Genomic DNA, 12,171 nt, shown 5'->3' on the forward strand with positions numbered 1-12,171 from the left:
CGAGTTTATACATGTATACAAGGAGGAGCGCAACTAGGTGGCTACTTGGATCACTTTAGAGTAAAAAAATCTTTATTATTTTGAAAAAAGGGGGTGACCTATGGAATGTTTTGAGCTCATCGATTGGGTATCCGAGAATAAATTTGTTCTGGACTTTCTTAGAAATTATTATTATTTTACTTTATACAAAAAAAGGAGTTACGTTACCCCAATCAAATCTTCAAGCATATTGTTCGTATGTACGTGAAGTGAAGTGACATATACGATTGCCAACCACCGATTGGGTTCAACTATCATTAGCATTCAATAACCAGTGGACCCATAATGTATTTCTTGCTTTATTCAAAGACACACGACAAGGACGACAACAACAATTGCTGCCACTTATTTATCACCACAACCAAGCAGATACATTACAGCATCCTGCGAGAACTAAGACACACGCACCCAAGGCATGACGTGTGCTTAGTTAGGGTTAGGGATAGTGCAGTAAACTCCGATTGCCTCGATGGCATCGATGGGAAAACCTTCACGTCCGGAGAAACCCAAAATCTTACCCTCATCCTCTAGATTTAGGGAGAAATGACTACCAATCGCGTTGCCGGCACTCACAGAATTGCCCTTGTTGGTTTTAAGAGTAAGTTGTGTTATGAAAACGTCCGTCGTCCACATCGTCTTGAAATATCCAGAGATGAAAGTGAAGTATTCGTCCTCCTCTAGAGTAATCTATACAAGCAATCAAAGATGTGGTTAGAAATAAAGCACCAAAAATAGTTAGGTAATATGCAACTCGATCATCTAGCAAGTATCCTAGGAATAATTGATTGTAACCGTTGATCTATAAATACTAAACGGATGTTTTCAGCTTCGACAGCACCTCATTGTACTGGGGTGCATCGCCTCCGACGTGGATGGTCTTAGTCACGCCGTCGACGGTGAAGGTGAAGTCAAACGCGAATACGGCATCGATGTAATGAATTTTGACGTTGCTAATGTGATCCGCCTGTCCCATATCCCAGATTTTGCCGCCGTTGCCTCCCCATGGGCCTTGCTCAAGCACGCCCGCCTGCAACCGCGACAACACCACCACCATATTAATATCATCTATGGCAACAAAAGAAATATATACAGGCAGGCATGCAAGCATGGCCTCCCCAAAATTAACCCGCAAGAAAATCTATGAAGATGATAGGAAATGGAATGAAGCATCGCACCATTATCAGACTTGTATGAACTACTTCTGCGGAAGATATTAGTATTTTTTGCAGGTATGGATGCGCTTGAAGAAGAAGAGCAACGAGTGGGGATACTTATAGCCCTGCACCCTTGAGTTTGGATAAGTATGAGAAGGTAGTGTCCCTTTTGCTTCAATGCCTGCCAACAGTTCTCACGCGCAGGTAAGTAAACAAACGTGAGCTTCGTGCGCGAGAAGTGATGGATACACACATTAATGCGCCCTCTCTCCTGCAGTACATCAAGACATTTTGTAACAAAAGCTAAAATGAGATCCTTCCTACTCCCATGCATGAAACGTGAAACATGTTGTGTAGCAAAGATAACGTCTTCTCCTATGAAACCTGAAACATGCAGAAACATGCGAAGAGAGCCGGTGCATCGTACAGACAAACTTATATCTTTCCATTGGCTGAATCGGCGACCTGGAACCTCCACATGCTGCGCATCTCCAGCCTCCAACCTTGACTTCTCCGCGTCCCACAGATCGAGCTGAGCAAATTATGTTATGCGAGGTTGGATGCAGTAACATGGTTGGATATACTAAGTTTACATTACATGAGATATGCATGCATATCCCACCAACTTACTTTTTCCCGGTACAGCTTGCAGAGGAATTCAACTTCGAAACTTAAATCTTCCAAGCTGACCATGTGGTGTCCTTTACAATGCGACGATTAAATATCGACCAAGCAATTTTCTTTTTTCTTTTTTTTTTGAGACTCGTGATATAATAATTTAAGCGGTTGGTATCAAAGGTGTACCCTACAAAAATATAGATGAACACCTCAAGATATATATATATATATATATATATATATATATATATATATATATATATATATATATATATAGTTTATTTTAAAAAATAAAGATTAATTTGTTATGTAACCAATGGCGAGCAGGGAAAAGCCACTGTGGTACACGAGAGGAGCACAAATTCTACATCTTATCAACGACTCTTTCTCAACATGTTCATTTGAAACATCATCGTATCCAAACATATTAGGATCATTCTATTCATGTCTCGAAGAAGTATCATCTATGATGGTGGGAAGAAATAAACTCAAATCTATAGGGATTCACATAGGGGCTTTGTCTTTCGATTGTTCAAAAAGTTACACACGGTTGATATTTGTGGTTAAATTTTATATCATAAAAATGCTTAATCAACAACCAAAATTTGCCCCAAGGTACGGAGATACATATAAGAGAGAGAGAGAGTGAGTGAGAGAGAAGACAATTGATTGGATTCCCATATCTACTTGATCTATTTAATTTTATGTTGTATTACTTATTTGTTGAGAGAAATCACGGAGTTGATCTTAGAATATGTTAGGATACATAGGCAGTGATTGAATTAAGATTTTGGCACCACAATACTGTAAATACATGAGAAAAATGAAAAAAAGGGCATCAGAGTTGGCCTCCGATTTCAAATTTAGATCGTGAATCATATAGATGCTTAACTCAACGTGGTTCCTCGGAGAATGCAACAACGTTTTGCAGTGGTCCAAGAATCATGATCGATCAAAAACTAAAGATGCTATTTTGCTAGCGTTTTCATCGTCATATGCTGAGAAAGTTCAAGGAATACGTGGTTCGTTTCCTCCCATTGTCATGTGCTAAGAGATCTTACGGAATACGTTGTTCACTTCATCTCTTCGTTGTATTACTCATTTAGAAGCTTACTAGTTCTCCCAATAAGGGCCACGGATTCCATCATGAAAAGCACCCCAAGTAATCGTAAGATATCAAAGTGGATTCGAAAACATTTCATTATTTATTCAAAGCAACACCGATTGAGAAGGATAACAACGATGATGACAATCATGGCAAGCACCATAAATAGTTATCGTTGCTTATTTATTACACCATTCGATAGATAGGAACATGAGCCAGTGCCAGTGCATACACTTAGTTTGGCAATGAGCAGCGGATTCCAATAGCGTCAATGGCTGTACCAGCTCGCCCAAAGAAGCCCAGAATCTTACTCCCCTCCTCTAAAGTAAGGGCGAAAGAACTGCCAATCTTGTTGCCTACACTTATGGATGCACCCTTGTTAGTCTCAAGAGTAAGCAACATCACAATTGCATGTCCCTGATAATTGGATAATGCATGAAAATATCCGGAGATAGAAGTGAAGTACTCGTCCTCCTCGAGGATGATCTACAAAAAGGATCAAGGATTTGATGAGAAACAAACAACGGGAAAAAGAAAACTAATTGAAACACATCTGATATCGTAATATATTTTCAAGAGAAATTGGTTTGACTAACTAACGTGTTGCTTCAAAACATTAATCTGGTTGAACCACTTTATATGGTTGGACAAAGACATGAAGTTGATAAGTGCGTATTTATATACACATAGATGTATGGATATACCTCCTCGGATGGGCCGGTGGTGGTTCCATATTTGCCGGTGTGGGGATTACCGTTAAGAATGTAGGTAATCTCCAACCCCACAATGTTATCTCCGTAATAGATTCGAAGTTTGGTAATGTGGTCGGCTTGTCCCATATTCCACGCATTCCCTCCGTTGCCACCCCATGGCCCCACCTTCACCATTCTCCCCTGCGTGCATCAGAATAAACACCACATGTCATCCATCCATCTATGATGTAGTATACGAGCAAGTGTAGTCGAAGAAGTCAGAAAAGGGATGGAATTCTGAAGACTAACGACGCCACTCACCATATTAGCAGCAACTGCGAATAATGAATGGACGCGCACACTCCCTTGGCGGCAGAAGATGCTATTATTGCAGGACTTGGTGCTTGGAAGAGCATTGGATGAGGGTATTTATAGGCCACCATTCTAGTTTGGATAAGTATGAGCTGATGTATACAGCAAGGAAGAATTGCACCCCCAACCACCGCCGTCCTAAAATCTCACGTAAACGTGAAACATGCATATTCCGTGCTCTTCCCTTTTCTTTATTGCATGCATGCACGCAGTGCAATTAATCGTTTGCTAGGAACGAGATGCGAGAACTTCCGAGGGAGTCGGTGAGTAAATATGATAAGCTTGAACACAGTGGCCGGATGGTTCAGCCCAACAGCACCACTATATCTCCTTCAATTGGCTGAGACGACGAGCTCCATCTTCATCTTGTGCTTGTGGATAACCTCCAATTATAAGGAAACGTGGATTTGGTGGTCGGCCGCCTCGTCTCCTTCCTTCTGATGAGAAAGGAGGAGCTCAATTTTCCACGTCCTGCCTGCTTAAGTACTTAGAGCCGCTAACTTCTTCATCTCGTACTTGTCATGTTATCAACAATGCGAGGTGTGATCAAGAAAACTATCTATCAAGAATAATCAAATAACTTTGATTATTTATTATTGACACCTGTAATATTATTTTGAACAAAAAAATGCTAATCATTTTTTATACTAGAATTTTCAGTTATCAAAGGAACATGGATCATATTATTAAATGTGAATGACATCATCATTATTAAAGTTTATTTTTTAAAAAAATCATATTAGGCCTCTAAATGTTTTGAGGTACAGAGAGTTACATTTGAAATGTTTTGAAATGAAGTTATAGATGACATATGTAGAGGTACAGAGAGTTACGTGCTCATGCATATCAAACCTGACATATTTTGCACAGGTTGGATGATGATGAAGCAAATAAATATTTTGACGCTTTATAGTAAGTAAGATACGGAATCAAATCCCGTCGTCGCCAGTTACATTTGTTAAGAAGTTGTCGTTCGTATTTGAGCACAAATTACGTTAGCTTGTAGAAGTCAAAATGAAAGGCCAAGTTCTTCCTCACGTCTTACGCTCAAAGAGATAGATATCAATGTGTCTGTCTCATTAAAATCTTAAGCTGACTACTGGATTTACATGTCCTGCTTAAATGTTAAGAATATTTACAAGTTTAAAATAGCTTGTATAGATATTTTGAGTGTCATTCCGCTAGCTGCTAACAAAAACAAGCATCTTAGACTGACCAGGTAAAATCTTTACATCAAAACCAGTTGTAAAATGGATCTTCGCGTTTGGCTTGGATACGAAAGCTTTAAGGGAATGGAACCAACCTGAACTCAACCTTAGAACCCATACCATGGACTGTAATCAGGAATCAATCAGCAGTTACAACAACTTCAACCCAGAACCATATATGTCCCTTGTTGGGCTGATAGCCCATATTCAGCCCATGTGGGCTAGGGCAACCCACAGCCCACACCCCCTCTTAACCTAACCCTAATTAAGATTAGGGGGGTGTGGTGGTTGGGTTTTATAAGTAAAAAAAGGCTATAAAAAGGCAGCAACGAGGCAGATCTTTAGAGCCACAGGATTCCAAAGAGAAGAAGGAGAACAAGGCAGAAAAGGAAGAGAAAGAAAGGGAAGAAGACAAGGACAACGTAGAGAGACTGTTCTCAATCATCAGTAGACTCTTGTTGTGATTACTTAGGGAGGTTTTAGATATTGTGGGCAGTGACGTGACAACCAGACCCTCAGTCTGATTCCCTCTACTTTCCCCTGTGATATCCCTGTCTATTTGCTCCTTAGATTTTAATGCAGATTTAATTTCCTGATACGAAATTGTTTCTTTTCCATAAATCATCGTATCACGGAAATGCTTAAAAAATTAGGGAAGAGAACACAAAAGTAATAGGCCTTATCCTCATAATCAATTTTTGCATCTATATTCTCCAAATCCATAACTAAGGAATCAAATTTATCAAGATGTGAGAGCATAGATGTACCTTCAGTCATCCGAAGCATATACAAACTCTGCTTCAAGTAGAGACGATCCTCTACTGTCCTCTTCATATACAAGGCTTTAAGTTTATCCCACATGCTCTTAGTTATAGTCTCCGTAGCTACCTCCCATAAAACCTCGTCAGAGAGATTTAGAATAATGCTTGATCGGGCCTTCTTATCTATACACGCAAGATCTTCCTTTATCTTGAGTTGCCTCTGATACCAGTTTGTTAGAGCTAGCCCTAGAAAATTTACCAAAGGGTAATTTGGCAACCCAAAAAAGATAATAAAGTAGAAAAATAAAAGAAGTGACAAGAACACCAGATTTACATGGTTCGATCAATTGACCTACATCCACGAACCAAAGAGAAGCAAATCATTACTATAAAAGAGGGACCATTACAAATGCCTTAGGAAGATGTTCCTAGGTCATAAAACATGAAACTACTAAACAAGAAAAGCCTAAAGCAAACAATTAGGTTTTCTTGTGGTGCATCTGACTTCAAAGCCCAGGCCTTTATTTATAGTTTAAACAGGAGATACCAAACTTGATTTTTCTGATATGGGACTATGTGGGACTTGCCAAACTAACAGACACTCCTTCTTTATTTGAGAATATTAAGATTTTCGATTTCTATGGACCTGCAAGTGCAATCATCAATGCAATCGGGGTTTACTATGCTATAGTTTGAATATTTGGAGTAAGTACTGTCTGTGTATTACTACAAAGATGCTCTAGACATTATTAAGTAGCAGCAGTTGTTGTCATTGTTATCGCTTCGTCCTTCATGAATCTATAAATGAATTATGAAATATTTGTGGGTGCATTTTGATTTGCTTCTTCTTAGATCTTGTGCTGCTGGATGCATTCCTATTCATTCATTCGAGTGAAAGGTAAAAACTAATCAGCTAAGCACGATGAGGAAAGACTAATCTGTGGGTGCATTTTGATTTGCTTCGACTTAGATCTTGTGTTGCTGGATCATCCTAAGCACGATGAGGAAAGACTAATCTTAAGATCACAGAAATATGGTTGATGAGATTGCATCAGCTAATGTTCATTAGGGTAGACCAAGGACTTCTAAGATATAAAAGAGACTATAAGGCATTCCTGCGGAGCCACGTCAGAGGGCATGTGTCCTGTTTGACATTTTCTATAGGATATATATAAGAAGGACCATAAGTCATTCCTAGTGTTTGGTTAATGGTGCCACAGAATATATCCGAAATGACGACTTGACGATGATATTGGCAGATGACAACACCAACTTGGTCAACTCATGCAGCCATGTCGCCTGTCCATCTCTAGAGATATTTGACATGGATAATTGAGCTGCACTGCACTGAGAGCTTACTTCCTTCGAGTAAGACGTAGTTTACTTATTTTAGCTTAAAATTTTATTCAATCGACATGGTCCAAATGCTGCTTCCAAAGACTTGTAACCTTATTACATCTAGTAAAATTGGGCAATCATTTAGCGCACTTATTTTCTTCTCTAAATATATACATAATAAAATATTCAAATAAATTTTGCATTAAGTGTAAAACATCACTAGATGTTTATCAACTTCCATGGAGGTTTGGTCTTTTTCTCTAATGCGAGAGGCATTTGTTGTCACGAACAAGATTAGATATGCGTGCGAGAGAGAACATCCAATGGAGAAGGACAAGAAATGTATTTTAGAAGAAGGACATCACAATTTTTTATCATTCTCATAATGAATATATAGGATAGCATAGAAAATCTAACTGTACACATAGTTTGGCTAAGCAGTTGGATTTATTTCCCAATTTTGTTTTGTCATTCTGGTGATGTAAACATCTGAAGAATCTCATCCGCCATGGATGTCATCATCATCGTCATGATCATTTTATTGTGGATGATTCTAAAAACCACATCATCTAGACCGTTCTCTCGAGTTAACTACTTGACTTGAGGAATAGCGCATGGATCGATTGAATTCTTTCCAATGCCGATATATTTTTTCTTATGACAGAGACAGTGGATTCTCTCCCTGCAGATTGCGGCACGTTGATAATCTATTGGACAATTTGATCCCACTAATTCCAGCATCGCAGTCGCATTTGGGTTTGTTCGAATTCAATTAAGATTTAGGTGATTTTGCAGGTATTCCACCCGCTGCCATCACTAACCATGGCATCAACACTGCATATGCGGATCACAAGAGTCATGGAGTACATGCGAGCATGAATATCTCGAATAAGCAAAAAGATTCTTTGAGAATCCTTGTTGACTGTATCTATCAGTAATTTAGAATCTATTTCGATGAGTACATGAGGAACACCTTCAGCGAATTCTAGTCCCTCCAGAATAGCTGCAGCTTCACAATATGTCCTATCTCGGGAAAAGAGATACCTAAAACCGAGAAACATAAACAAAGCATCTAACAATAATGGGCTGATCCATCAAAAATTTCAACTTGGGTATTCGGTTTTTAGCTTCTATTTGATCTTGACTTCAGAATTATGTATCATCCACAAGATTTTTATAGGAACCCAAGGCTCAAATTAAAAGTTGTTTGCAAGATATTATATGTATTCTTTCTTTGGTATTGTACATGGAAATGAACGTGGATTTTTGGGCTCCATGAGGTCATGCGAATCCGAGTGCTCTCTAAGTCGACGAACGTCCATCAAACACACATTTACGCTACATCACTTGTGTTCCCTTGTGGAGATGTCGATGACGCCATAGAATTGCAGACTGCAGCATATATGCATGCATCTATATGACCCGGTTAAGCGGATTGTGATAATATGACTTTATCACGTACATGGAGTTGATCTTTGCGTTCGGATAGTAGTGATTAAATTCAGATTATGGTATAATGACTTTATTTGACCTTCCGAATCTGACTCATGACTCATACATAACGATAGATTTAGCATCAACACAGGTCCTCAGAGAATGCAACAACATTTTGCAATGATGCAAGCACAATGATCGATTTAAAACTAAAGAGGATATTTTCCTGGCATTCCGTCATCATATGTTGTTTGATTATAAGGAACACGTAGTTTATTAATTTCTTCACCACTTTGTATTACTCGTTTCGCAGCTTACTAGTTCTCCTAAATATTGCTAGATAATTAGAGCAATGGAATCAATCATGAAAAAGCACACGTTGTAGTCGAAACATATCAAAGTTGATTTATTTCAATATTTATTCAAAGTCACACCTCATGACAACGATAACAACGAGCAATCATGGCAAGCACCATAATAGTTGTCGTTTCTTATTCATTACGGCATTCCATCATGACAAGTACACCGAGTAATGATAAGATATCGAAGTGGATTCGAACACAGTGGCCGGATGGTTCAATCCAACAGCACCACTATCTCCTTCCATCGGGTGAGACGACGAGCTCCATCTTCATCGTGTCCTTGTGGATAACCTCCAATTATAAGGAAACGTGGATTTGGTGGTCGGCCGCCTCGTCTCCTTGCTTCGGATGAGAAAGGACGGGTTCCATTTTCCACGGCCTGCCAGCTTAGTGCTTAGAGCCTCTAACTTCTTCATCTCGTACTTGTCATGACAAAAGCATGCCCATTATTATCACCAACGTGAGGTGTGATTAGGAAAATAAATTTGATTATTTATTATTGACACCTGTAATATTATTTTAAACAAACAAATACTAATCAATAAGGAATTATTTTTATACTAGAATTTTTAGTTATCTAAGGAATATGAATCCTATTATTGAATGACGAGAGAACTCCTGACTTAAATTTTTGGTTCGCTCAAATGTGAACGGTGTCATTTATTTCTTTCATCATCACTAAAATTTATTTTTTTAGATAAAACATCAAATTAGGATTCTAAAATAAAAATCAATCCTAGCAGAAGCAAGTAGTGAAATGGAGTATTAGATATCATATATCCAGGCAAAGAGAGCTACGCGCTCATGCATATCAAATCTCGCATATTTTGAAGATGTTAGATGACAATAATATTTTGTCTCTTTATAGTAAGATACCAAATAAATCTCATCTTTGCCACTTACATTTGTTAAAAAAAAAAAACAAAAACATTGTGACAATGACCCTATGAACGAGAAAGTGTTTGCGCAAGAATTATGGGTTCGTATTTGAACACAAGTTACATTTGTTCGTAGTGGCTCGAGCGAACTCAAAACGAGATCCTTTACGCTCACACTACTCGTTCCCCAACTTCTTTTTTTTCATAAAATCATGACATGCGTTTGGGCGAATGACAAGGTTCATAAACTTAAGAGGTTTGTTCAACAGATAAGTTATATATAAATATTCAATGGACAAAACCTTTTTAAGGATGATTCAAACTAATTGTGATGGGTCCTTTAATGAAATAAATGTTGGTTTAGGATATGTTATGCATGATTTGCTCGTTATGTTATCTTTATCGGTGATTGGTTAATATAATAAAAAGACTATGTACTAGACTTCCTTAGAAATCATTTTCCTTTGTTTACTTTGGACAAAAAAAAAGTTACAATGCCCCAATCAAATCATCAAGTATTTCATAAGAACGGCTACCATATATCGTTTGTATGTACGTGAAATGCTATACGAATAACCACCGATTGGATTCAACTATCGGTGGCTATTTGGTTGTACCATGGACACTACGTCACTGACATTAAATATTTGTGGGACAGTTTTGAGGACTACGAGTTTATACATGTATACAAGGAGGAGCGCAACTAGGTGGCTACTTGGATCACTTTAGAGTAAAAAAATCTTTATTATTTTGAAAAAAGGGGGTGACCTATGGAATGTTTTGAGCTCATCGATTGGGTATCCGAGAATAAATTTGTTCTGGACTTTCTTAGAAATTATTATTATTTTACTTTATACAAAAAAAGGAGTTACGTTACCCCAATCAAATCTTCAAGCATATTGTTCGTATGTACGTGAAGTGAAGTGACATATACGATTGCCAACCACCGATTGGGTTCAACTATCATTAGCATTCAATAACCAGTGGACCCATAATGTATTTCTTGCTTTATTCAAAGACACACGACAAGGACGACAACAACAATTGCTGCCACTTATTTATCACCACAACCAAGCAGATACATTACAGCATCCTGCGAGAACTAAGACACACGCACCCAAGGCATGACGTGTGCTTAGTTAGGGTTAGGGATAGTGCAGTAAACTCCGATTGCCTCGATGGCATCGATGGGAAAACCTTCACGTCCGGAGAAACCCAAAATCTTACCCTCATCCTCTAGATTTAGGGAGAAATGACTACCAATCGCGTTGCCGGCACTCACAGAATTGCCCTTGTTGGTTTTAAGAGTAAGTTGTGTTATGAAAACGTCCGTCGTCCACATCGTCTTGAAATATCCAGAGATGAAAGTGAAGTATTCGTCCTCCTCTAGAGTAATCTATACAAGCAATCAAAGATGTGGTTAGAAATAAAGCACCAAAAATAGTTAGGTAATATGCAACTCGATCATCTAGCAAGTATCCTAGGAATAATTGATTGTAACCGTTGATCTATAAATACTAAACGGATGTTTTCAGCTTCGACAGCACCTCATTGTACTGGGGTGCATCGCCTCCGACGTGGATGGTCTTAGTCACGCCGTCGACGGTGAAGGTGAAGTCAAACGCGAATACGGCATCGATGTAATGAATTTTGACGTTGCTAATGTGATCCGCCTGTCCCATATCCCAGATTTTGCCGCCGTTGCCTCCCCATGGGCCTTGCTCAAGCACGCCCGCCTGCAACCGCGACAACACCACCACCATATTAATATCATCTATGGCAACAAAAGAAATATATACAGGCAGGCATGCAAGCATGGCCTCCCCAAAATTAACCCGCAAGAAAATCTATGAAGATGATAGGAAATGGAATGAAGCATCGCACCATTATCAGACTTGTATGAACTACTTCTGCGGAAGATATTAGTATTTTTTGCAGGTATGGATGCGCTTGAAGAAGAAGAGCAACGAGTGGGGATACTTATAGCCCTGCACCCTTGAGTTTGGATAAGTATGAGAAGGTAGTGTCCCTTTTGCTTCAATGCCTGCCAACAGTTCTCACGCGCAGGTAAGTAAACAAACGTGAGCTTCGTGCGCGAGAAGTGATGGATACACACATTAATGCGCCCTCTCTCCTGCAGTACATCAAGACATTTTGTAACAAAAGCTAAAATGAGATCCTTCCTACTCCCATGCATGAAACGTGAAACA

At 38.8% G+C, this 12,171-nt stretch overlaps 2 protein-coding genes and 1 long non-coding RNA gene across 3 annotated transcripts; all 3 read right to left on the reverse strand.

The window, feature by feature from the left end:
* Positions 1 to 296: 296 nt before the first annotated feature.
* On the reverse strand, positions 297 to 1,283 carry LOC135650941 (salt stress-induced protein-like). The gene is made up of 3 exons (XM_065170662.1): positions 1,215 to 1,283; positions 878 to 1,066; positions 297 to 726 (listed from the first exon to the last, which is right to left on the reverse strand). Exons 1-3 carry the CDS (start codon positions 1,215 to 1,217, stop codon positions 466 to 468), a joined length of 453 nt encoding a protein of 150 aa, XP_065026734.1. The 5' UTR covers positions 1,218 to 1,283; the 3' UTR covers positions 297 to 465.
* A 1,710-nt stretch (positions 1,284 to 2,993) lies between these two features.
* LOC135650944 (uncharacterized) lies at positions 2,994 to 3,985 on the reverse strand. Its single transcript, XR_010501678.1, has 2 exons — positions 3,621 to 3,985; positions 2,994 to 3,402 (listed from the first exon to the last, which is right to left on the reverse strand). It is a non-coding gene; the product is annotated as an uncharacterized LOC135650944 (long non-coding RNA).
* A 6,942-nt stretch (positions 3,986 to 10,927) lies between these two features.
* Positions 10,928 to 11,915, reverse strand: LOC135650936 (salt stress-induced protein-like). Its single transcript, XM_065170647.1, has 3 exons — positions 11,846 to 11,915; positions 11,509 to 11,697; positions 10,928 to 11,357 (listed from the first exon to the last, which is right to left on the reverse strand). Exons 1-3 carry the CDS (start codon positions 11,846 to 11,848, stop codon positions 11,097 to 11,099), a joined length of 453 nt encoding a protein of 150 aa, XP_065026719.1. The 5' UTR covers positions 11,849 to 11,915; the 3' UTR covers positions 10,928 to 11,096.
* Positions 11,916 to 12,171: the final 256 nt, after the last annotated feature.

Source organism: Musa acuminata, chromosome BXJ3-10 (assembly GCF_036884655.1).
Source record: "Musa acuminata AAA Group cultivar baxijiao chromosome BXJ3-10, Cavendish_Baxijiao_AAA, whole genome shotgun sequence".
NCBI classification, from domain to species: domain Eukaryota; kingdom Viridiplantae; phylum Streptophyta; class Magnoliopsida; order Zingiberales; family Musaceae; genus Musa; species Musa acuminata.

Bases quoted from the DNA above. Each gene is read 5' to 3' on its own strand.
- LOC135650941 (XM_065170662.1), bottom strand. The intron at 727-877 runs GTGCTGTCGAAG...TTGCTTGTATAG, and splicing joins ATGCACCCCAGTACAATGAG to ATTACTCTAGAGGAGGACGA.
- LOC135650936 (XM_065170647.1), bottom strand. The intron at 11,358-11,508 runs GTGCTGTCGAAG...TTGCTTGTATAG, and splicing joins ATGCACCCCAGTACAATGAG to ATTACTCTAGAGGAGGACGA.